This window comes from Clytia hemisphaerica, unplaced genomic scaffold, assembly GCF_902728285.1.
Source record: "Clytia hemisphaerica strain Z4C2 unplaced genomic scaffold, Clytia hemisphaerica genome assembly, whole genome shotgun sequence".
NCBI classification, from domain to species: domain Eukaryota; kingdom Metazoa; phylum Cnidaria; class Hydrozoa; order Leptothecata; family Clytiidae; genus Clytia; species Clytia hemisphaerica.
In genome coordinates this window covers 313,138-337,184 of record NW_027104370.1, presented here as the reverse complement: position 1 = coordinate 337,184, position 24,047 = coordinate 313,138, and the positions used below count along the sequence as shown (strand labels likewise).

Sequence of the window (24,047 nt, the reverse complement as noted above, 5' to 3'; positions counted from 1 at the left end):
ATGTGTTAAAAATTCAATTTTCTATGCCAAAAACCTGATGTCTGTCGATTGTAGATGCATTTATTGCAAATTTACATCGACACAAATCAACGTCTCTTTAATCATCACGTGTCAACACCTCTGATGGGACTCGAACCCACAATCCCCGACTTAGGAGGCCGATGCCTTATCCATTAGGCCACAGAGGCTTATAAAGCAATTCGAATTGATTTTAAAAAGATGCTACATTAAAATAATCTTATCTTTAAATAATTGCTATCATTGCTTTTAACATTGTAGTATGGTTCCATGGTGTAATGGTTAGCACTCCAGACTCTGAATCTGGCGATCCGAGTTCAAGTCTCGGTGGAACCTAAGATAAGCCGTTAGATTTCAACAAATCAAATAAAAATTTGACTAAAGAGATTTTCGAATGATATTGCGATAATGAAATCTTTCAGCTACGGAGTTTTCACTAAATAATGTGTTAACAATTCAATTTCTATGCCAGAAACCTGATGTCTGTCGATTGTAGATGCATTTATTGCAAAGTTACATCTACACTAATCTATCTATCTACTTCTCTTTAATCATCACCTGTCAACACCTCTGATGGGACTCGAACCCACAATCCCCGACTTAGGAGGCCGATGCCTTATCCATTAGGCCACAGAGGCTTATAAAGCATTTCGAATTGATTTTAAAAAAATGCTACATTAAAATAATCTTATCTTTAAATAATTACTATCATTGATTTTAACATTGTAGTATAGTTCCATGGTGTAATGGTTAGCACTCCAGACTCTGAATCTGGCGATCCGAGTTCAAGTCTCGGTGGAACCTAACATAAGCCGTTAGATTTCAACAAATCAAATAAAAATTTGACTAAAGAGATTTTCAAATGATATCGCGATAATGAAATCTTTCAGCTACGGAGTTTTTACTAAATAATGTGTTAACAATTCAATTTCTATGCCAGAAACCTGATGTCTGTCGATTGTAGATGCATTTATTGCAAAGTTACATCTACACTAATCTATCTATCTACTTCTCTTTAATCATCACCTGTCAACACCTCTGATGGGACTCGAACCCACAATCCCCGACTTAGGAGGCCGATGCCTTATCCATTAGGCCACAGAGGCTTATAAAGCATTTCGAATTGATTTTAAAAACATGCTACATTAAAATAATCTTATCTTTAAATAATTACTATCATTGATTTTAACATTGTAGTATGGTTCCATGGTGTAATGGTTAGCACTCCAGACTCTGAATCTGGCGATCCGAGTTCAAGTCTCGGTGGAACCTAAGATAAGCCGTTAGATTTAACCAAACCAAATAAAAAATTGAAGAAGAGATTTTCAAATGATATCATGATAATAAAATCCTTCAACTACGTTGTTTTTGCTAAATAATGTGTTAAAAATTCAATTTTCTATGCCAAAAACCTGATGTCTGTCGATTGTAGATGCATTTATTGCAAATTTACATCGACACAAATCAACGTCTCTTTAATCATCACGTGTCAACACCTCTGATGGGACTCGAACCCACAATCCCCGACTTAGGAGGCCGATGCCTTATCCATTAGGCCACAGAGTCTTATGAAGCATTTCAAATTGATTTTAAAAATATGCTACATTAAAATAATCATATCTTTAAATAATTACTATCATTGCTTTTAACATTGTTGTATGGTTCCATGGTGTAATGGTTGGCATTCAAGACTCTGAATCTGGCGATCCGAGTTCAAGTCTCGGTGGAACCTAAGAAAAGGCGTTAGATTTCACCAAACTAAATATAAAATTGACTAAAGAGATTTTCAAATGATATCACGATAATGAAATCTTTCAGCTACGGAGTTTTTACTAAATAATGTGTTAACAATTCAATTTCTATGCCAGAAACCTGATGTCTGTCGATTGTAGATGCATTTATTGCAAAGTTACATCTACACAAATCTATCTACTTCTCTTTAATCATCACGTGTCAACACCTCTGATGGGACTCGAACCCACAATCCCCGACTTAGGAGGCCGATGCCTTATCCATTAGGCCACAGAGTCTTATGAAGCATTTCAAATTGATTTTAAAAATATGCTACATTAAAATAATCATATCTTTAAATAATTACTATCATTGCTTTTAACATTGTTGTATGGTTCCATGGTGTAATGGTTGGCATTCAAGACTCTGAATCTGGCGATCCGAGTTCAAGTCTCGGTGGAACCTAAGAAAATCCGTTAGATTTCAACAAACCAAATAAAAATTTGATTAAAGAGATTTTCAAATGATATCACGATAACGAAATCTTTGAGCTACGTTGTTTTTGCTAAACAATGTGTTAAAAACTCAATTTTCTATGCCAGAAACCTGATGTCTGTCGATTGTAGATGCATTTATTGCAAATTTACATCGACACAAACCAACTTCTCTTTAATCATCACGTGTCAACGCCTCTGATGGGACTCGAACCCACAATCCCCGACTTAGGAGGCCGATGCCTTATCCATTAGGCCACAGAGGCTTATGAAGCATTTCGAGTTGATTTTAAAAAGATGCTACATTAAAATAATCATATCTTTAAATAATTACTATCATTGCTTTTAACATTGTAATATGGTTCCATGTTGTAATGGTTAGCAATCCAGACTCTGAATCTGGTGATCCGAGTTCAAGTCTCGGTGGAACCTAAGATAAGCCGTTAGATTTCATCGAACCAAATAAAAAATTGACTAAAGAGATTTTTAAATGATATCGCGATAATGAAATCTTTCAGCTACGGAGTTTTTGCTAAATAATGTGTTAAAAATTCAATTGCTATGCCAGAAACCTGATGTCTGTCGATTGTAGATGCATTTATTGCAAATTTACATCGACACAAATCAAGTAATTTCACACACTCAGAAGATTCTAGTTAAAAAAGCCCTATTTCAAGTACAATTTTCGAATTTTTTGTACCTGGAAATAACACCTGAAACTTCTCTGGATTTGCAACGAGCGAATGATGTCTAAACCAAGCTAGAATGATTTCTAAGTCCAAATGTAATGCTTCAATAACTTTCTCCAAGGTTGAAGCACATTTATGAAGAGTTTTATCATCAGCGAAGTTACAGAGGTCATCTTCATTTACAAAGTTAAATCATTAATAAAAACATTGAAAATAATTGGTCCTAAAATAGAGCCCTGAGGTACACCAAATAGCAAAGGTAGCCAATTACTGTAAGTGGATCCAATTATGACTCTTTGTTTTCTATTTGATAAATAGCTGAGGATGAAGGCTAGGCTTCCATAATCCATACCATAAGCATGGAGTTTTGCGATCAAAAGATCGTGTGTTAAACAGTCAAAGGCCTTTGACAGGTCCATAAGAATTGCTCCAATTTTACCGGAAGTGGATAGGGACTCCTGCCATTTTCGCAGCATATTCAGTAAAGCACCTTGTGTGCTGTACTGTTTGCGAAAACCGCAGAGTCCGTCAGATAAAAAATATTCTAAGAAGGTGTTTAGTTGATTTGAGATTAATTTTTCAAAAATTTTTGACGGTGATGGAAGCAAACTTACGGGCCTGTAATTGTCCTTTTCGTGCTTACTATTCTTTTTATGGACCGGAATTATGTCAGCCGACTTTAAATTATCAGGAAAGTCTTGAGATTGAAGAGAATGATTAAAACACGAAGTCAAAGTAGGGGCAAAAACAAATTTGGCTAGCTTTATGACCTTATCAGGAATATCACCACTGACTGATTTAGACTCATTCAGATGTTTAATGGCTTTGATTGTATCTGAATATGTCACAGGTGAAAATTCAAATTTTTCAACATTGCGCCTTTTTTCAAGTATTTTAACAATGCTTGGATGATTTGAGAATTTTGCAATGGCCGAATTGACGTCATTTGAGATTTCACCAGTAACATCATCCCATTGAGGGACGTCTAAACGTTCAGTAACAGAGTGATAGTGCTCATTGAAAGTTTCAGCACTATCTAGATCTTGAGATAAAATGCTGTCACCATCAATGAGTTGAATTCTTTCTCCAGCAAAATTGACCTTATTCGAGAAAAGAGGTTTAAAAGTGTCCCAAAAGCCTTTGGGAGAATTTTTCGAGTCATTTTTACTGAAGAAAGATTTCTTTGCCTTCCTATTCATATTAACGACAAGGTTTCTATGACGCTTATAACGAGCAACATCATCAGGATTTTTTGATTTATTGGCTATGTGCTTGAGTTTTGATCGAAGCATAATAGCTTTTTTTAGTAAATTGTTTAGTTCATTCAAGAATATAACTGAGTTGAAATGTTTATAGTCCCTATATTTCTTTCTAACAGGAGGTAATTTAGTATAGGTAGATTTCATCATAGTATGAACGAGTAGTAGCCTAGAAATCTAAGCCAGACTGATTCAGTCACTTAGTAAAATCTGATGGTAAGTTGTGACTGAATATCTGTCTTAGTACAAGTAAACTCGGTTTCTTATCAACTGATAAAAACGAAATTTCAAATTTTCCCGGTTACGTTTTTTTAAATGCACATAAATTTGTATAATTTGTTCGACACATATTTTTCAACAAAAGATTTCCCATAACTCATTTGCATAAAAAAAGCAAAAATATAAAAATAAGGAATTTGTTAAATAAATACACCATCCTCCCTGTTTACTCAACTTCTCTTTCATTCAGTTATATAAAGGTTTTTCAAATTTAAAGAGGGAAAGAAAAAAACATATCTTTCTTTTTATGCAAAAAGTACAGAATAAAATATGTTCAAAAAGTCTTTCGTTGAGAAGCGAAAAGCGTTTTCAAAACAAACGAAAAGTTTCGTTTCTTATCACATGGTCTATTATGGCCAATTAGAAGAGGCCAAATGCTCGCCGAGTCTCACCGACTTCTGCGTTCAAAATATGAACACGCGCTTCGCCCAAGCCAGTTTTTCAACGCAAACTTAAAATTCCGTACATCATAAAAATCATTAAAGCACCGATAACGCTATATTGTCTTCAGCCGTATCTTGGCCTTGTAAAAACTGGCTTGGTTAACCAGGCTAAACGAGTAGGTGATAATCACTTGAACCTGTTTCTAAGGCACCGGTAAACTGAAAAGAATGCTTCCTGTTTGTTAAGATTAAGTCAATACAGGTGCCATTTATTGACTTAAAACAGGTTTTTTCTTTGACTAGATTGTAGAGATCATTAGCATTCATAAAATTTTTAAGTGATTCGTTATCTGGTTCTAAGTTAAAATCACTTACTATCATAAAGTTATCATAAATTCTGCTATAAAAATCTAATCCTGACGATAGCGTAGACAGAAAAAGCTCGATTTTTTCTTTGGTTTTAAAAATAGTAGGATTCCTATAGATCATAAATATGCACAATTTTGTTTTTCTTAGGTTAATTTCTAAAAGAATGACCTCTATACCTTTAGGGAAAATAAAAGATGTAAGCTGATGCATTAGAATATCAAACCTAGCATAAACCAGCAGATCCCCACTGGAATCAGTATAATCTAAGCGTAGAGGTGTTTTGTACCCCGGAAGCAACAATCTGCTGGTTGTATAAGCATCATCTAGCTTGGTTTCAGAGATAGCTAAAACATCGATATTATGTAGGCCACTTAACTTATGGCGCACAGAGTTAATATTCAAGTATCCTATAGTTAAATTCAAGGGATATTTCAACTTCTGATTTTTGAGCTTTGTTATTGGATCACATTCAGAATTTTCGAGTGCATTACTGGAACCTGGATTTGGATCATCTTTTTCCCAAAAAAACTTTCAAATTTAAGGCCAGACGCTTTAATCCCTTTGGATTCATACGCAATTTCTCTCACGAGTCATCAACATTTCCATTTTCCACCAACGCGAGATTTCGTTCATTACAAAACTTTCTGAGCTCAACATTCTTGCGTTTTACATTACTAAAACCGCCTTGCAGATCATTCCGTAAACATAACTCTGAAAAACAAACTTGTGTTTCCGGACTTAAATCTTGAACAGTTCTAAGGATTTTTTGCAAGTTTTCGGTGGTATTTTCGATCTTTTTCGTAATGTCATTTGTGCCAACGATTATCTTGTCAGGCTTCTTTCTTGCAGTGGGCTTGATATAGTCTATCATATCTAGCGAGGCCGAGCCACCAAAAGATTTCACAACAACACAATGATCTTTCGAAGATATCCTATCCCCATCAACTCCATTAAGCAAACTATCTCCACATATGAATATATTTTGTCTTTTCTCTTTTTTCTAGCCGTTTGGCGGGGTTGTATAGCACAGGTAAGCAGGCGGTAGTGATATGGGATTCAATATCGATTGAAACGCAAGATTCGATAAGGGCTTGCTCGGCCTCTTCCTTTAGACTGATTGATTCAATGGAATCATGAGTTTTGCAATCTTTGCATTCACGGCAAGATACACAACGATGACTGATTTGGGAACCTGCATTCTCAGCATTTTTGAACGATTTGAGTGGATTTGGTTTAAATGAGGAATGAACAAGATCAGACTCTGACAGAGCAGAAACCATCATGATATTGGACATATCACTGACGAATGATGGCGAAGAAAAGTGAGAATGATGGCGAAGAAAAGTGAGAATAATGGCGAAGAAAAGTGAGATTGGAAGCGAATCTTGGAAGACGATTCGTGTGGACCACCAATGATGCCAGTGGTTCCGTGGGCACCCCGAAAGATGGATTTAAAAATGGTTAAACCCGTTGGTATTTGGAAGATTGGTTTCGGATGGTACTTTAGGTATTTCATACCAGTCATAAAATCAACATTTTCACCGATATGACTTGGCACTTTTGGAAATGTTTTGGCTAGAGGTCCGGCAGCAAAGCAGAGATCCTTCTCGGCTTCTTTTAATGGAAATTGCGGAAATTCACCGGTTATATCGGTAAGACAGGTTCCTCTTAGGACAGCGGTTTCCCCGGAAACAAGCGGAAGTTGAACGTGGTAAATTACGTGCTCCGCAGAGGTGCTTATCTTTCCCACTGCGGTAATCGAAACAGAGATGTTTGAGATCAAAGTAACGTGTGACCCAAGACGCTCAACTGCACTTTTTCTGACGATAAAGTCACTACACCCAGAATCAAAGAATATATTGAATACTTCACCATTGACTTTGATTGACTGGAACATGTAGATTCCTCGGTCTGGGATGTCTCCACCTTGATCCTTAAAATCTGTTTGAACATTGTTGACTTCGATTTCTCCACTTGAGATTTCTGAGTAGAAGGATAATTTGATGTCTCTGGAAAATGAAGGTAAGCTTGAATTTCTGGTAATGAATCTGGACTTGTACTTGTCCAATAGATCCTGATTTTCATCAAAATGCTTATGCTCTTCACATATAAGGATGTCTTTCTTTTTGGGGTACTAGAAATGTGATCCATGGAGGCAAACAAAATCTTGCTGGCATTTCCCTTCCTCATGTCTACCAACATTCCACTTAGCCCCTGGCGAAAGACATTGAAAGCAAAGACCCTTTTTGCGCAACATTTGAAGTCTTTGGGCAGGTGTCTTCTCGACAAACTTTCGGCACGAAAGGTATTGAATGACTTTGACTCCTCCCGGCCCTGTGGTAGCAACATGGTCATCTTCCCCAGCAGCACTCCCACATAGAATGCAGATTTCATTATCAAATTGTCTGAATGATAGCCTGATAAGCCTGGGCCTTTTCGTTTTGGGGGTGCAGATGGTGGATCCTCCCTTCCTGAGAGTCTAAGCTTTTGTTGTTGGATCTTTAACTCCTTCTCTAAGAAGTCAATGAGGTTTTCCCACAACACTTTCCCACTCTGGTTGATCCCAATCGACTGTTCAAGCCACTTGGTAAAACGGTAATCACCTATCAATTAGTAGACTGTATCCAAGGCATCCCCGTAGTAAAGGTACTTTTCGATTCTATGCCTGGACGCAAGGATCATCAAATCCCTCATAAGATTGATCAGTTGGCTTAACCCTGCAAGTACTTTTCCTGGGTCCCTGGATCCCTTGAAAGATTGGATGTCACTCAACGAAGAAATTTTCTTTGTAAGTAGAAACTTCGTATCCCCATAAACTTCCTTGAGGCCAACCCAGATTTCGTCAATGTTGTCTAAGTGTTTGACAAAGGACAATGCAGGCTCTGAAAAATGATTGTTAATCAGCAAATCAGGCAAGATACGTTTAGTGGTGGTTCGAATTCGGATTGAAAAGTATAAATGTCAAGATCTGAATTTTAGCCAGAGAAATGGGACAATTTGATATTGAGCTTCGCCTCTTTGATCAAATCTCTCTTATTCACTTCTCTTCGATCAATTTCACTTGTCAGATCTTCATTGAATTTGGACTTCAGAGTAACAACTAAGGTATATCTCTTACCAAGCTGCTGTTTTGCCTTAACAAGCATCTGACCTGATGGATTGAACTTCAAAGATTCTTGGTACTTCTGGGTTGCGTGTTTGAAGCTCTTCAGGTAATTCTCCTGATTCTCCTTCCACCTTAGCAGTTGTTCATCAGTTGCAAGTTGCACATTCTTCTCCCAAGACATTTGCAACTCTTTCAAACAATGATCGGTTGATTCCACTTGAAACAGCATGGCCTCCTCCTCGAGGTCATTGGTCGTCTTTTGCTGAATCGCTTGTAATTTGGCTGACTCGTCTTTCGTGATCTTCATCTCGTCCTTGGCAGCTTTGATAGCATCCGTGATTTTGTCCACGAGTGTCTGGTAATCCATGGCGTGATTATCGTTGTAAGTCGCACCAAAATACTGTCAAAGTTTGTAATGTTTTGCACGAAATGTCGTTTGATGCTTTTCCAATTGAGACAGCACGTCACTAGCACGTTGCAATTCGTAGCGTTTTTAATCTATGAAGTCCGAAATGTCGTCTTTCAAGATGGCTACTTCAATTGGCAATTCCTCAATAATAAGCTCACGAGGCGTGGCATCACCATCGTCTGCCATTGTTGTCGATTTCGGGATTCGTCTTGGAATACGACTGCCTGTCAAAATATTCAACAGCCTGTAGTCGACACAGTCTTGTTCTCGACGACGTCGACGACACATGAAATGATCAGCAGGATAAGAGTTTCTGCTGTTGAAATGTGGCGGGACTTATAATGGAGCCGATATGAGTTTGTGTTAATAACGTGTGTTTCAACTAAAAATTGAAAGCAAAATTTAGTGTCATAAAGGTTGAAAAATAAAAAGAAATATGACAAAGTTGAGGACTAGAAAATTTCAAGAAACGTCTAGAAATAAACAAATGTGCCTGAAAAATGTCTCTAGAAAGGCTACAAAATCCAAAATTGGCTAGAAATGTCTAGAAAAATGTCTCTAGAAGACCTAGAAATTACTCACCATTTCTAAGGTAACTACGTGCTCCTTGATAAACTTTAAGTCTGAAGGCTCAGGTCAGGAAGTTGTATGCAAATTTTGGTCTAATCAGAAAACAGGTGACGGCCACCAACATTATCATTTTTTGACTAATAGCCCTATTTATACTGAGACGAAAAAATAACGTCAGACAGAAAAACAGCAAAAATCAGCTTTCTGTCTGTCAGCATAAATCAATACAAAATAGATATACATAATTAAGTTTTCTTACTTTTTTCTATTGAGATTCGAGCATCAAAACGATGCAAAAAAACAGTTATATTACTCTGTCTAATTAAAAGGTTATCAGTATAAACACAAGACAGAAAAAAAAACGTGAAAATGATTAGTTACTAGCACTTTTACAACCCTGTGCCATATTCGACACTATTCGTGTCGTTGTAGTAAGTCAGGAATACAATTATGTGATAATAATGATTCAGCTAAGAGTGTACCGGCACAAAATGTTTTAGTCGACTTAAGATTATGCCTTAATTTCACTATCCATCCTAATATTTATACTGATAGAAAACTATATGTCTTCATCTATCTATTAATTGTGTTATCTTGTTGTTTATACTGATAGAAAAATATAAATTTCAACTTTTCTGTCCGTCACTATTTTTTCGTCTCAGTATAAATAGGGCTATTATTTTTTGTTTATTCATTTTCTCCATATTAAAATATTTTCAAAAAATTCATTGTGGCCCATTCTCTAGAAAAAACAGGAAAACACTTTTTGCTGACATTAGCATGAAATGGAAATGTTTATTTCTGTAACATAATGTATCCAAAATCCTCTCAAATTTAGCAAAAAGAGTATTCAAATATTTTTCTTTTGGAAAAAACTTTTTTACGTAAATGATGCCGTAAGCACTTTTTTAAGGAAAAACAAATTTTGATAATTTCTACTGACATAATAAGTGTTTTGCTTATCCAAGATATGTACCATTGGTAAGAGCATATGAAACATTGAATTTCTTGTAACTTTTTTGTGTATACTAATTTACAGGAGGGTGCTTTTCGAACTTGAAAGCAAAAATACAAGACTTGAAAGAATTCAGAAAAGTTAGGAAATGTAAAATGGATGGGTTGGATTTGTTGCTACAACAACTGCAACAAGCCGTTCATCAATTGAAAAATGAATGGAACATTGTACCAAGATCACAAGATGATGTTGAAATTTTCAAAATCAGAGTTGAACGGCTGTTTAGATGTACAAGTGTCATTGATTTTACACACCATGGTAGACCTGGTATAGTATGACGTGCCGCGCGTTGCAAAATTAAAATAACGAAAGGGGGGATCTTCGCTTCATCGCGTAAATAATTTTTAATTTTTCGCTTTAATAGTTTCAACCTTTCGCGTCAATAATTTCTAACTTTTCGCTTCAATAATTTTTTAACTTTTCGCTTCAATGTATTTAACACTTTCGCGTAAATAATTTCTAACTTTTCGCTTCAAAATTTTTTGAACTTTTCGCTTCAAAATTTTTGAACTTTTCGCTTCAATGTATTTTACTCTTTCGCGTCAATACGTTACAAATTTTCGCTTCAATATTTTTAGAAATTTCGCGTCAATAACTTCTTACTTTCGCTTCAATATTTTAAGAAATTATTTAACATATTCGAGCAAAGTGCAATGCTCTGTGTAGGGTAATCCTCAAATTTGGTTAGAATTTTATTGTTGTTGTTATGAATTTTTGTTGAAGTTGTTTTTAAACCGTATGATGAGGTCATTAGTTGAAGATGTCAGTCAACGAGGTTTTCGGCCCGGTTCGCTTCAATATTTTTTTCACGTTTTTAACTTTTTGCTTCAATCTTTAATTCCTCTTCCCGATGCAACTAAGTATTTCTTAAACAACCCACGTACAAGTACTCAATTTACACATTCTATACAATCTTTTCATCGCAGATTATTTGAATATATTTTGTCAAAAGTATAAGGTTGCGAGGTGACGGATCTATACGAGCAAGAGTTCGAAAATACGACCTTCCTCACTTGTTAAAAAAACCGCGTCTAATCACTAGACGCCCGCGTCTAAGTGTTTGAGACCTCTAGTTAGTCTGATTTGCAGACTTCTTCCTATGTATAGTACACTCGTTAGACGCTGGCGACTAGTGTTAGACGCCTGTCCATTTTTTGTTCAAAAAGCTGCTAGTATGGCTAAAAAATTAAACGCCTGCGACTAGTGCTAAACGCCACTTTTTTTAACAAGTGAGTACAAATTTTGGACATTTTTGGGACCCCAAATTTTGATCGATTTTCTACAAATTTTGTTGATTTTTAGCATAATTTGGTTGACTTTTCGGAAGTCGCAACTCTTTGAGAGAGAAATTTCTGATTTTCATGATTTTGGGACCCTTTCAGAAAATAACTTATGAATTTGTACCCCTAGAGAAACCTTTTAGGAATGAAAAAGGGGGACCCTTATGGCTCGTCACCTGTTTTGCCCAAGTCCCATCACCCCCGGGATTTTGAAATTTTCCCGACCTTTAGTGCTTTAGCACGGCGATCTGGGCCCGGCAATATTTTTCTTAAAGTCGCCCTAGAACTCAGAAAAAACCTAAAAACAACCTCATTTTTTTACTTTTACCTTTTTTTTTTTACTTATCCTTTGAAATCCTTTGAATATCATTAAAATGTTGATAAAAATCGCTATTTCCTGTTTTTTGGTTCAACCGATTTTTCATAATATGGATTCCGATTCTCGTGTATCCCTTAGGGAATTTTTATTTTCAGGCCCAAAAATTAATTCAAAGGAAATAGTAATGAAGCCAAAATTGTTGTATTCTCATGACGCATTTCAATGAAAAAATACATCAAATGACCATTTTTAGTCAAGTGAGAGAAAAGAGTTATCATGAATCCGATTTTCTCCAAGGCCAGATCGCAGTGTAGCTTGCCGAGAGAAGATTAAAAAATGGGTGTTTGATAAGAAAACGTCGTTTTTATCATCTCTTTTATCACCAATTTATGGTATAACGAATAAAAATGAACAAAATGTACAGTTTAAAAAATCTTTTGCTTATATATGAAAATATAATAGAGAGAATCTCAAAATCTACACAAGGCAATGAGTTTAGGAGAAACGTACTATGGCGACGTCTAGCCGAATCACCTTGGGGAAAGGATAGTTTTCTGATACGGGGCCAATCCGTAACAGGACTGACCTTTCCTCAGAGTAGTCTAGCATGCTAGACGACTTAACTCAGTAAAAAATAGGAAGTAGAAAACTTGTCAGGAGCATCAATATAACTACACCAGCCGTCTTAAAACAAGGAATCGCCTAAAGTTGACACGAGTGAGAAAAAATTGAATCAAGAGCTAAGGAAGGTCTAAGCCAAGCTTGAAGTAGTGTATGCAAGAGAATCCTTTCTCGTTTACGTTTCAAATTAAATAAAATATGTTGAATATCTACCTTGGCTAAAAATAAAATAAGTCTAAAAATACGAAAAGGGCATTCCTACTTGGCTGTGCTGTGGGTCTCCACCCTATAAACATTTTGAGGGAATATATATTTACATTTTTTGTCTCTAAGTTTACTTTAGGCGTATAAGCGAATTTTAGCCCTTTTCGCGAAAGTAAATTCCTTTGAAAATTCCCGGATTTATTCCCGCGAAAAATTCTTGACAAATAAGAAAACCTGTAAAACGTAAAATTTTGAATTAAGATGTAAGATTTTTCAGTCTGTTTAAGTATTTGTCCCTCTAAGCCATTTTTCAAGTGAAATTTTACATTTTTATGTCTTAATTCGCGAAAGATTATGCTCGCGAAAAAGAAAATAAATGTCACGAATTTCGTGAATTTTCGACCTCGCGAAAGTTTGTACGCCTAAAGTATACACGCTAAAAGGAAATATATAACAAAAAGAAAATATATAAGAATACAGATAAAAAAATAATAACAAAAAATACGTAACAAAAAGTAATATCACGCAAGAAAAATAATTCTCAGCGGAATATCTTAAGACTTGAATAAAACAGTAAAATACACATTTTTCTTAAGACTTGAAAATATTTTAAAAACTTTGAAAATTAAGAGCAAAATGGAGAACAAAATGAATATTTTATCTACAGGAACAAAAATCTCCGATTTACACTTTTCTAAAACTTCAAACTTTGCTGATTTCAAATATGTATTCAGATTTTTCATATATTTCTCGGATCAAAAGTTCCAGCCCTCTTTTTTGCCCATTTTTAGCAATTTTGTAGATAACTGCCAACTCGGTGTAAATTTTGACCTTGGGATTGATCACTCCTTCTCTACCAAGAAACATAAAAGAGCGTGAAGAGTTTTGAAAGTTTTGAAAGTTTTAAGCACATTTTATTATCCTTGTTCTGACTGGGAATCATTTGAGGCAGGGTTTCCTTCAATATAAAAATAAAATAGAAGTGCTAAAACAATATCACTCGTAAAAAAAAGCCAAAAAATAAAGAACGTAAGAAAAGTATGAAAAATATACAACATCACTCTGTTGGGACTGACCCGTTCAATATATCATTGTTCATCCTTAAAACAACTTCAGGAACAACGATATCAAAGTCAGTTTGTATTTCTTTGTCGTTGAGATCATTATTGTGTGTAAGATACTTCATCAGAAAGTTTTTTACACCACCTACAATGTCCTCTTCGGAGAACCGCATCAGCTCATTTTTTGAGCAAGTCAAAGGTAGTCTATCCTCTTGACACTCCTGAATAAATTCAAGAATGTCTCCGCAAAGAGCCGCATTGTTTTTACGCAAAACAATTTTCGGCAATTTTTGGAAAGCTTTCAACAAACAATCTTCGACTTTGACCCCACCAATTTGCAGTGGAAATCGTTTCCCATCATCGATAAGGCTTTTCTTTGATATCTCCATGAGTTGCTCTGGGTTAAAATCCTCAAATCGCAAATGGTGTTTAATTCTTCTAGCAAATCCGGGGTTGGCCTTCACAAAATGATCCATCTCCTTTTCATAGCCAGCAAAAATAAACACTGGCCATTGCTGCTGACTGGTTGGGCTCTCCGTCATTGACCGCATGATGGTGTCAATCACCTCCTGGCCGAAATCCTTCGGACCCGTGGGCACGAGACGGTAGGCCTCGTCGATAAAAAGGATGCCACCTTTTGCCTTTTCAATGGCTGCCATCGTTTTTATCGCCGTCCCACCAATGTGCTCTGCCACCAAGTCCGACCGTTGAACCTCGACCACGAGGTTTCTGGCAATGACATTGAGCCCTTTGAAAATTCCTGAAATGGAATAAGATTATCATATTGATTGATACGGATGGTAAAGGCTTGATTCAGTCGAGTAAGGTTTTAAGATTTTCAACTTTAATTCCTCTCTACAGTACAATGGAAAAAAAATTGTGATAAATCCACTTTTTACGGACACACTCAGTTGGCAACCAAATCCTTATACTTTTTGTGAACCTAGTAGCTATTCCCAGGGTAGGGACCCTAGCCCCCCCCCTTTTGAAAGTATTTTCAGTTGTTAAAAGCAGAATCTCTTATTTTGCTCCAAATAGCCTGATCTTAGTCTACATTTACCGCACGTTTTAAACCCCCCAAAAATGGCAATTAGGTTCCCCCTTTAATAGGCAACCGAGTGTCCCATCATTTAGGTGGAAAATGTCAAACTTTTTCAAATTATTTTGTCCAAAGCCTTTACATCAAATAACCAAGCACCCTACGTTAGTCACATTCGCCTAGAATACGTGGACGAGCATGAAAGGTGCACAAAAAAGGCTAAAACTATCAATGATTATTAAATGGGATAAAATTTTGCTTTTTCTCAAATATTTGCCATTTTTGAGATATTAAGGTACACGTTTTTTATAAGAACAAAGTATATAAGAACATAAGGCTTCGATGGCCAAAATACTAAGAACATGTTAAGAACATTTTAAGGCTTAGTGGACTCTAAAACACCCGATTTCTTAGGAGATTGCACAAAAATACTCACTTAAAACTCAAAAAGTTTAGATCATCGGAGGGCTTCCAAAATTTTCGATGTTCTTATAAAAAAAACGTGTAGCAGCAATTTGCTGACTCGCGAAAATAGAATGATCCATGCAAAACTTAAATCGGATTTTCAGTGAACGTTCCGTGTTTGATGGTGGGCATTGTTTTTATGAAAATTATGAAATTACTGTATTTTTGTTTTTGTCCCCCCCCCCACCAGGCAGAGGACTGAATATACCCCCCATTTGTATTTCTCCCCCATGAAGCTTGTAATTTTCACTTCCCCCCTAGTACCAAAATCTGATTCCCACCACCTTCCTGGGGGGGGGATGATCCCATGTAAGGTGCATGGATTTACTCTATTTTAAAAGATATGCGAAAGGTTCGCAAAAGTCAATGGGATTGACGTAAATACAATTCTTACCGCCCATCAGCCTGGCAGCAGATGTCTTCCCAGTGCCAGGATTACCAGTGAATAACATATGAAGTTGTTCGTTTTTAACCGTCTCGCCTTTTTTCTTGTTAAAAACCACTCGTCTCGCCAATTTCTTGAGTCTCTGTTTGAGTGGCTCTTGTCCGTAAAGTGTCGACAAGTTTTTCTCGATGAAATCTAAAAGGTAATAATTATTTTGATTACGGTCAAGACAACATTGGCTGAAACTTATCTACTAACTCTCCAAGCACACTTGAAAGCTATGACACTCTTTGTCTTAATAAGAGTGATAAATAAATTTGTGATTGCCTTATTACTGCCAAATTTATAACTTCAGCGCATTTGTACTAGTAATTGTATGTTCTGTCGTGCAATTAACGATTAATCACGAGTAACAAAGGAGAAAATGGTAATTATGGTATTTTCTCCTTTGTTACGAGTGATTAATCGTTAATTGCACGACAGAACAGAACATAAATTCCGAGGTAATCGTCAGTAAACCATAGTTCTCTATAATGGCATGTTCTAGGTAGACTCTTTTTGTTTGTGCAAACATTTGAAAACAACTTTTTTTCCTTTGTCTAAAAAGAAGCTATTGCAGTGCGATATTTTTGTTTTCATTAAAAAGAAGTTACTTCAATGCAAAGCTACCTTGTCTTTTATAATAAAGAAGTCTCTGGTAGGGCGTGTTGAAACATGCTTTAGAAATTCTGAAAAAAAATCTTCCTTACCTTCATCATTGTCACTTTCAATTTCGATCACTAGATTCTGAAGATTTCCTTTCTTACGTTCTTCCATTCTACAAAGTTAAGCAATTTGTGACACTAAGAATTATATTGCATACAGGCTTCATTTCCAACATAAGAGGTTCGATTTTTAACACAGTGTGTTGAAATGTTAAAGTTTGTTCCTGAAAAATGGCAGTCTGTACTTTTTCATTCATTGCTCATGGAGAAGATAAAGGAAGGAGAAAAGATATAGTAAAAAGTAATACCTTGTTGGAAAGATAATTATGAATATTGTTAGGCTTTAGAATCTTTTAAAAAATTTTAAGGTTAGGATCCCCCAGGCACTCTTTGCAAAAAAAAAAACACCCCAAATTTTGGAAGATAGACACAGACTTGAGAGAACAAATTCTTTACCTTTTCAAAAGGGAATCAGAATTTGGAAAAACCTCTGTGCCAATATTCACACCAAATGCAACATCAGACTTGGTATACACCACCATATCTGAAAAGGTTAAATAAAAAGACTCACTGATTAGCAAATAAAATACTTTAAGGGAAGAAATTTTAGCGAATCAACAAAATTGCAAAAATTTTGCATTTAGTGAGAAAAACTTTTGTGAATCTAGCTTTTTAAAAAAAAAACTTTTGCGCCTTTTACCTCTATTTAATTAGATTTTCATTCGTTTTTTTGAATCAAAAACCAGATTTTTTTTCTAATTTATGAAACACAAATACGCCCTCAAATTGTTATTTGGTGGATTTAAAGAAAATTTCATGACCAAAAGTAGAATTTGCCTAAAATTCGCAAAAACCAGAAAAGTTTCGTCCCTTAAAGTAAAAGTTTGAATTTCAAAACATTAGTTAATCAAATCGGTATTCGCTGGCAGTTTTTCATTTTTTTCGACTTCACTACAACAACTTTGTTTGAAACGAGTCCAAATATTGAAAATTCAGACCAGTTTACCGGGAATATTTTTATTATAAGAAAGAATTATTTACCTATTTGATAATCTGTGAGCCTGTATAACTTGGTTAATGAGCTCAAATGGTAACATCTTCCTTTATAATACGCCTTCCTTAAAGTTAGAATAGGGACATTAGTCAAAACATTTTCAAGTCATTTTCAGTCAAGACACATTTCATATTAGGAACAGTCACATTGCTACAGTAGCTTATCAGCCTCCTGAGTCAATCAAACTTGGATTTATATTTGAAAAGATGCTTAAAATCATGCTCTTGCATGCTCCAATCAGTCTTTACTAAGACTATCCATTTTCTTTGAGAGGAATGAACCCAACTATGCAAAAGTAAAGTAAAGTAAAGGATTACCAATGCATGCCTTGTTGAATGACAAGAAATTGGTTAGAATCTTGGCTTAAGAATATTGCGTTTGCATAATAATTGTCCTTTGTCTTGTTCTTGCCTTGGACTTTTCGTGATGCAATAACTTCAGAGGACTCCATGAATTCATTCTAGAAGGAAATAATTTTCACAGTTCAGTCAGGTTCAACGACTCTTCTCAAGAATTTATCATTCAGCATGAAAACGAGGCTAGCAATGCTAAAAATCAAGACAAGTTTTTTTTCTAGCGGGAAAGCACATAAAATATCATGAAAGTTAACAAAATTTTTCTTCTTTTTCTTTGCTTTTCTCATTCCTTTGAATTTTTTTCATTATCCTTCTTTAGATGTTTACATAAGATCTTTAAATGAAAAATATGCTATATTTTTTAGTTTAATGATTAGAAAGGCCAGGAAAGGCTAGAAAAATAATTTATCTTGGGTGAGGGAAAAGAGGTGGATGTAACTAGACCTGGCGTAATGAAATCAGGCGTTAGAATGGCAGTGCTCCTCTCATATTGAAAAGCTTTGACTTACCCCAATCTTATATTATTTCCGGTCCTTATGCCAAAATTAATTACAGCCTCACAATTATAACTCAATTGAATGTTACCAATTCTACCTTATTGGTATATATTTTCGTGTTACAAATTTTCACGAATCGCGAAATTCTTTCGAAAAAACTTGTTTTGCGTGTATTAAATTTCGCGATTCATTAAACTTTTTTTCAGAAAGAATATAAAGCGAGAAAAAGACTGATTTTGCTTGAAACAACCGTTTTCGATGTAAAAATACTGACAAAATATTAAGAAGCATTTTTCGCGTGTATTTAGTTTTGCAATCTTGTAATTTTGAAAAATTTAAACATTGTAAAATTTTGCGAAAATTGACCAAAATACTCGTGAAATTAAGTACCCGCGAAAAATTTGTAACACACGAAATATATACCAAAGGGAAGTATGTTATAAATTCAAATGTTACTGTTCTGTATTTTGAAAGAGTGAGACGACACATTATTCACTTACCTTTCCAAATTTCCAATCCATTGTCAAAATCAACATTGCAGGACAAGTGTCAAAATATTGCTTTTTCCAGATCTCGTCTAAAAAGCAATACAATAAAGGGGGAAAATTTTAAAAATCTTTTAGGCTTCTCTAGAGTTTTAGATTTATAATCAAACAAGTGTCATATCGACCAGCAACCTTTGAAAGTCAAAGGTCAAATAAAGAAATCACTCTGAAGCAACTTTAAAACTAAAAAAGTCAATTTACCTTCATCAACTTGGTCTTTAAATCTCTCAGGGGTACTTTCAATCTCTTCATCAGTAAATTTCTGAAAAATGTCAACCAGCGTTTGGCAGCGTTTTTGAGGTTGAACTGGTAGTATTGTTACATCTAAAACAATTTGAATAAGAGGTTGAGTCTGGTTGAGTTTAAGAAAATGCAATCTTACAGTTTGATATTTACTTTGAGAAAAACTTTGTCAAAACATAAAAAGAAATTTCGGGACAATCTACCTTATTGGTATATATTTTCTCGTGTTACAAATTTTCGCGGGTACTTAATTTAGCGAGTTTTTTGGTCAATCTTCGCGAAATTTAATACTGTTTAAATTTTTAAAAATTACTAAATCGCGAAATTAAATACACGCGAAAAATTTTTTCTTGGTATTTTGTTTGTATTTTTACATCAAAAACGTCGTGTTTCTTTTTTGCTTTATATTCCCACTTTCTGAAAATACCTAGTTTAGTGAATCGCGAAATTTAATACACGCGAAACACGTTTTTTCAAAAATTTGTAACACGCGAAAATATATACCAATAAGGTAAGCCTCATATTTCAAGAATTAACAAGAACATGCAGTTTTAAGCCCATAAGTAAGGAAACAAGTGCACAAAGAACCAACAAGTTCATAACATAATGCTGAAAATGTCACAACACAAAGGCCTTGAAAATGTGGTGTATAACTTAAATGAATTTAATTTAAACAAGGATTGTATTTTGCAAGTTTTTCTGAAAGTGAAAATCTTAGAATTCGGGAGATTCACATAATATTATCCTTGGGAAACATTTAAAATTGTGATTTTTGCCAAAACAAAACCCCTACGAAAATGAAAGGAATTTGGTCAAAAAGGCGCTGATTCACAAAATTCTATCCTTGCTAGAATTAATCCACTTAGGGTATTATTACAACAAAACTAGGATATTTAATAGTTTTACCTGCATTGCTTTCACTACTTTCGAAGTCACCTTGACTGTAGACTGTGCTAAGAATACTTTTGAATAAGGGATATAAAAACAAGTCGTTCCAAATCTGTAAAAGAATAATCGTAATTGGATTTATTTATGCCTACAGTTATTGTACAGGTGAAACACCTCTTCAGCTTTCCTTGACATGCTGTGGCAACACAGTGTTTTAGTTTCATTGCAATTTCAAATAGTTTGAGGCTTATGAGCAAATTCTGTAACTTTGTGGAATTAGTTGGGCACTAAAATGTTTCTTCAATTTTTCCTGATTACTCAACATTGATAATCATAATTCAACAACAAATTGTGAGAGAAAGACTTTCCCAATATTATTGTCATCAGTAATTTAGGCAGGTGAGCTCAACTAGTAAAAAGGATTATCCCATCAAAGAAATCTTACATCACAATTCAGGCTCCTGAGATATGTGATTACCACTCTGACAATATTCCCACTGTCTTCGTCTTTGATATCTAGATCATGATAAAGATCTTCTAGTGCCAGAGCACAAAGTGAGCGTCTCTCTGGCAATTGAAGCACCAATAAAATCTAAAAAAATAGAATTAAAAAGAAAATGAATTATCAATAATTTTGATCTTTTTCTATTTTTAATCATCACTGTGTAATAAGTAAAGAAATATTTTCATGTTGAGAAATGCTAAAAATGAAGGAAGAAGAAGAGCAATGAACCAAGAGGCAATGATTTGAAGAAACCTCCAGATAAACCAAACAACTCGCAATATTGACTCCTTACATTTCAAAATCCTCCAGATTAAAAATATCTTACTTGACATATGGATCGTTCCAAATACGCTGCAGAGTCATTTTTGGTTTCAAGAATTTTGGACACTGTTAACACAAAGTCCTTTGATTGTGACAAAAAAATAAATGCCATCCATAAACTGTTGAACTTGTCATCAAAATTAACTAAAATAATGAAAAGGATTTTTGTTATTATCCAGGATTATCAGCTTTAAAAATTATAAGGTTTTGAAAAGAATTTTGATACCCATGTCGAGGTATTTCTTAAATCTAGTTTCCTGACTTTAAACCAGACAATATTTCTGAACCACTTTGTTTCGAGAAAAAATTCCTGAATATTATCATCAACATGAAAATATGCATACAACAATGCATACTGAAAGTAAAAATTCAAACCTTGTGGAACATCAATGTCTGGTTCTCCAATATTAAATAGCGAATCTTGGACTGAACCCTAAAATATAATCAAATAATAACAATATAGCAATAATAATCAAACAATAATATCATTGCAGCATTCCATTGTTAATGCACACAAATCTAACCACACGTTAAGACTTATTTCTTAATTTAATTTCCTGTGAAGATCAAGAAATGCCTAACTCTATCTTGGGAACGGAAAAAAATAGAAACCATCTGCTACAGACTTAGAATTTTGTAAAATCAACAAAATGGTTACTTACCCTTTCAAAAAGTTTTTCCTTTTGGTATTTGGGTAATGCCTTTCCAATTCGAGGTGTTGAAATTTTATTGGGTGTTTCTCTGAAGGCAGGAGGAAAATCAGGAAAGGTGTCATCATCAACATCATCAATATCTCCATTACTAACTCTTGAAGATTGAGGGATGACAACTGTGCTGGAGTTGGTATTTGTAACTAATTTGCTTGATGGCACTATATAGAGATGCTTTGAGTCTTTTCCTGCAAATGTTTTTAAACTTGCAGCATCAATGACATAATCATCAGCATATTCCATTTTATGGAAGTTATTTTTCTTTCCGTTTTTCTTCAAGTAATAAAATGTCAAATTTTCTTTTTCAGAATCGTCGAAGTCTATGTTATGTTTTTTCTTTAGAATGCTAGCCAGCACTGCTGAAATCTTCATGAGTACTTCCTGTTCTGTCATATCTTCTAATAGCTGAACCGGTCCAATTCCAAGTTTTGTAAGAAGACTTTGAGGGATTTCTTCCATATCCAGGACATTGTTACCAGGAAAGTCATAGAACGTGGCGTTCAAGTCAATTCTTTTTGCTGCTTTAGTTGCTGCTTTTTTTGGACGTGTTGGAGGAGTCGGGAAAGAGCTTCCTGCTCTTTTTCCTCTGAGAATCTTGTTTATCTCTAAATTTGGTTTGTAACTCATTTTCTTCTAAATAAACATAAATAATTCTTAATTTGATTAGGATGTCACTCTGGAAAGTAAGACACGTATATGTATAGATATTCCCTTTGTTCAAGACTAGTTAGGATGATGTGAGAAATTGAAATCTTTATATTGAATTCAGACAATATCTAGTCTAAGGATAGCAAGATAAAAAAATAAAATTCAGCCCAAAGATTTGCCCTTAAGTTATAAGCAAGATTTCAAATATATAGTAGAAAAAAGTAAACCTTTGAATCATAGAAAAAATTATTTATATGTCAAATTTGGTTGAATACTTTAGGCGTACAAACTTTCGCGAGCAGAAACTTTCGAGAGGTCGGAAAATCGCGAAATTCAGGACATTTACTTTCGCGAATTTAACGAAAAAATTTATTTCGCAAGCATAAACTTTCGCCGATTGGGTGATCAATTTTCACACCAAAAATGGCCTAAAAGTAACAAATACTTTTTTGAATTCAATTTAAACTGTTATTTTTGACTAATTAATGACTAATTAACCAAGCTTCTAAAGCATAAATGCTATACATACTAGTTTTTATATTGATTTTGAAGCTTTAAAGATTTTCAACTTTTTCAATAATTTTTCACGAGCATAAACTTTTGTGAGTTGCCCTCTACTCAAGAATTTTCAAAGACATTTACTTTCGCGAAAAGGTCCAAAAATCGCGAAAATCGCGAAACTTTCTGTTTGTATGCCAAAAGTATAATAATCACAGGATGGTTTTGATCCTACATTTAACATCTTTGAATAGATTTATACCAAAGTTTCCATCTTCTTCTAGGGGATTGAATTCCAGATCTAGTAAATTTTTAATTTCATTTGACCTATCTGGAAGGTTAATGTTATGAACTTCAACAATTGAGTGGTCATCATCAGGCATTATTCCGAGAGATGGGGAAGGGTCTACACCAAAGTTTTCACCTTCACCAAATTGTGATGCTAAGTATGTTCTCACGCCTCTTTGATTTTCTTTGTTCTTATCCATCATTCCAAGCAGCCATAACTGATATGGAGTCTGGTTTTTCTCTGTAGATAGCTGGTGATTGTTCCATGCCTCTTTGAATTCATTTAATGATCTCTGAATAATTGGTAGGAAGACAAAATGCAGGGCATAAAGATCAATTTCAGAAGACATATCTAACTCCAAGATTTCTTCAAGATGGTAAAAAATAGCTTTGAAATGACTAAGAACACAGTGGGTTGTGTCATAATGAAGACGTTCAATCCTTTGATTGTGAACTGACTTTCCTTGAATATAAGCACCTTCATAGCCCTGTTCTTCCCTCATAAATCTGAGAATACCAATATTTTCTCCGCCTTTATCCCCTCTAACTCTGGCTGGTAGACCATATTTTTTTACCCCTTCCAAAAATCCAGACAAAGTTGTTTCAGCATAATTATTTGAGGCACAAATAAGTGAGGTGATCATCCTTGAAAAACCATCGATACAGCCATGGATAACTATGCCCCAGCGAATTAATTTATGGAGGCCATCGTTATGCCAGAGGCTGTTGGGACCAGGAACACTGTATATCCAGCGTGGATTTTTTTCCAACCACCTTGTGACACAATTAAGAGGATCTATGATGTGAATACTCTCCCTGACTTTCCATCTTTGAACAGTTATTCCCTTTGCACGAAGAAACCCAATTACCATTCTTTCTCCAGCAAGAGGGTGATTGTTTTTTATGTCCTGTACATGTGTATTAAGTTCATCACTTGAAATGTCAGAGAAACGTTCATTATCAAAATCATAGCCCATTTCTTTAAGCCTCCTCCAAACTGTTGTCCGATCAACACATAGAATTTTAGCAATTTGATTCCATTTAAAATGATAGCTCCTTAAGGCCTGAATTTGAGCAATGTCAATAATAACAGA

General features: G+C 34.9%; 1 protein-coding gene and 8 non-coding genes across 9 annotated transcripts; 4 read left to right on the top strand and 5 right to left on the bottom strand.

The window, feature by feature from the left end:
* Nucleotides 1-115: 115 nt before the first annotated feature.
* Trnar-ccu (transfer RNA arginine (anticodon CCU)) lies at nt 116-188 on the bottom strand. The gene has a single exon. It is a non-coding gene; the product is annotated as a tRNA-Arg (tRNA).
* A 94-nt stretch (nt 189-282) lies between these two features.
* Trnaq-cug (transfer RNA glutamine (anticodon CUG)) lies at nt 283-354 on the top strand. Its single transcript has one exon. It is a non-coding gene; the product is annotated as a tRNA-Gln (tRNA).
* Nucleotides 355-583: 229 nt separating this feature from the next.
* Trnar-ccu (transfer RNA arginine (anticodon CCU)) lies at nt 584-656 on the bottom strand. Its single transcript has one exon. It is a non-coding gene; the product is annotated as a tRNA-Arg (tRNA).
* A 94-nt stretch (nt 657-750) lies between these two features.
* Nucleotides 751-822, top strand: Trnaq-cug (transfer RNA glutamine (anticodon CUG)). The gene has a single exon. It is a non-coding gene; the product is annotated as a tRNA-Gln (tRNA).
* A 229-nt stretch (nt 823-1,051) lies between these two features.
* Nucleotides 1,052-1,124, bottom strand: Trnar-ccu (transfer RNA arginine (anticodon CCU)). Its single transcript has one exon. It is a non-coding gene; the product is annotated as a tRNA-Arg (tRNA).
* A 94-nt stretch (nt 1,125-1,218) lies between these two features.
* Nucleotides 1,219-1,290, top strand: Trnaq-cug (transfer RNA glutamine (anticodon CUG)). Its single transcript has one exon. It is a non-coding gene; the product is annotated as a tRNA-Gln (tRNA).
* A 1,146-nt stretch (nt 1,291-2,436) lies between these two features.
* Nucleotides 2,437-2,509, bottom strand: Trnar-ccu (transfer RNA arginine (anticodon CCU)). Its single transcript has one exon. It is a non-coding gene; the product is annotated as a tRNA-Arg (tRNA).
* Nucleotides 2,510-2,603: 94 nt separating this feature from the next.
* On the top strand, nt 2,604-2,675 carry Trnaq-cug (transfer RNA glutamine (anticodon CUG)). Its single transcript has one exon. It is a non-coding gene; the product is annotated as a tRNA-Gln (tRNA).
* Nucleotides 2,676-12,279: 9,604 nt separating this feature from the next.
* LOC136818446 (uncharacterized) lies at nt 12,280-22,184 on the bottom strand. Its single transcript, XM_067074787.1, has 13 exons — nt 21,472-22,184; nt 21,185-21,242; nt 20,814-20,953; nt 20,429-20,575; nt 20,002-20,095; nt 19,054-19,176; nt 18,808-18,884; nt 17,772-17,914; nt 17,442-17,518; nt 16,857-16,944; nt 16,446-16,513; nt 15,706-15,891; nt 12,280-14,567 (listed from the first exon to the last, which is right to left on the bottom strand). The coding sequence occupies exons 1-13, from the start codon at nt 22,144-22,146 to the stop codon at nt 13,804-13,806; spliced, it is 2,640 nt and encodes an 879-aa protein (XP_066930888.1). The 5' UTR covers nt 22,147-22,184; the 3' UTR covers nt 12,280-13,803.
* Nucleotides 22,185-24,047: the final 1,863 nt, after the last annotated feature.

Excerpts from the sequence above, each read along its gene's own strand:
- LOC136818446 (XM_067074787.1), bottom strand. The coding sequence starts at position 22,146 with ATGAGTTACAAACCAAATTTAGAGATAAACAAGATTCTCAGAGGAAAA. Across the intron at positions 20,576-20,813 it reads TGGAACGATCCATATGTCAA|ATTTTATTGGTGCTTCAATT; the intron begins GTAAGATATTTT and ends CTATTTTTTTAG. Across the intron at positions 16,514-16,856 it reads TCTGATTCCCTTTTGAAAAG|AATGGAAGAACGTAAGAAAG; the intron begins GTAAAGAATTTG and ends TTAACTTTGTAG.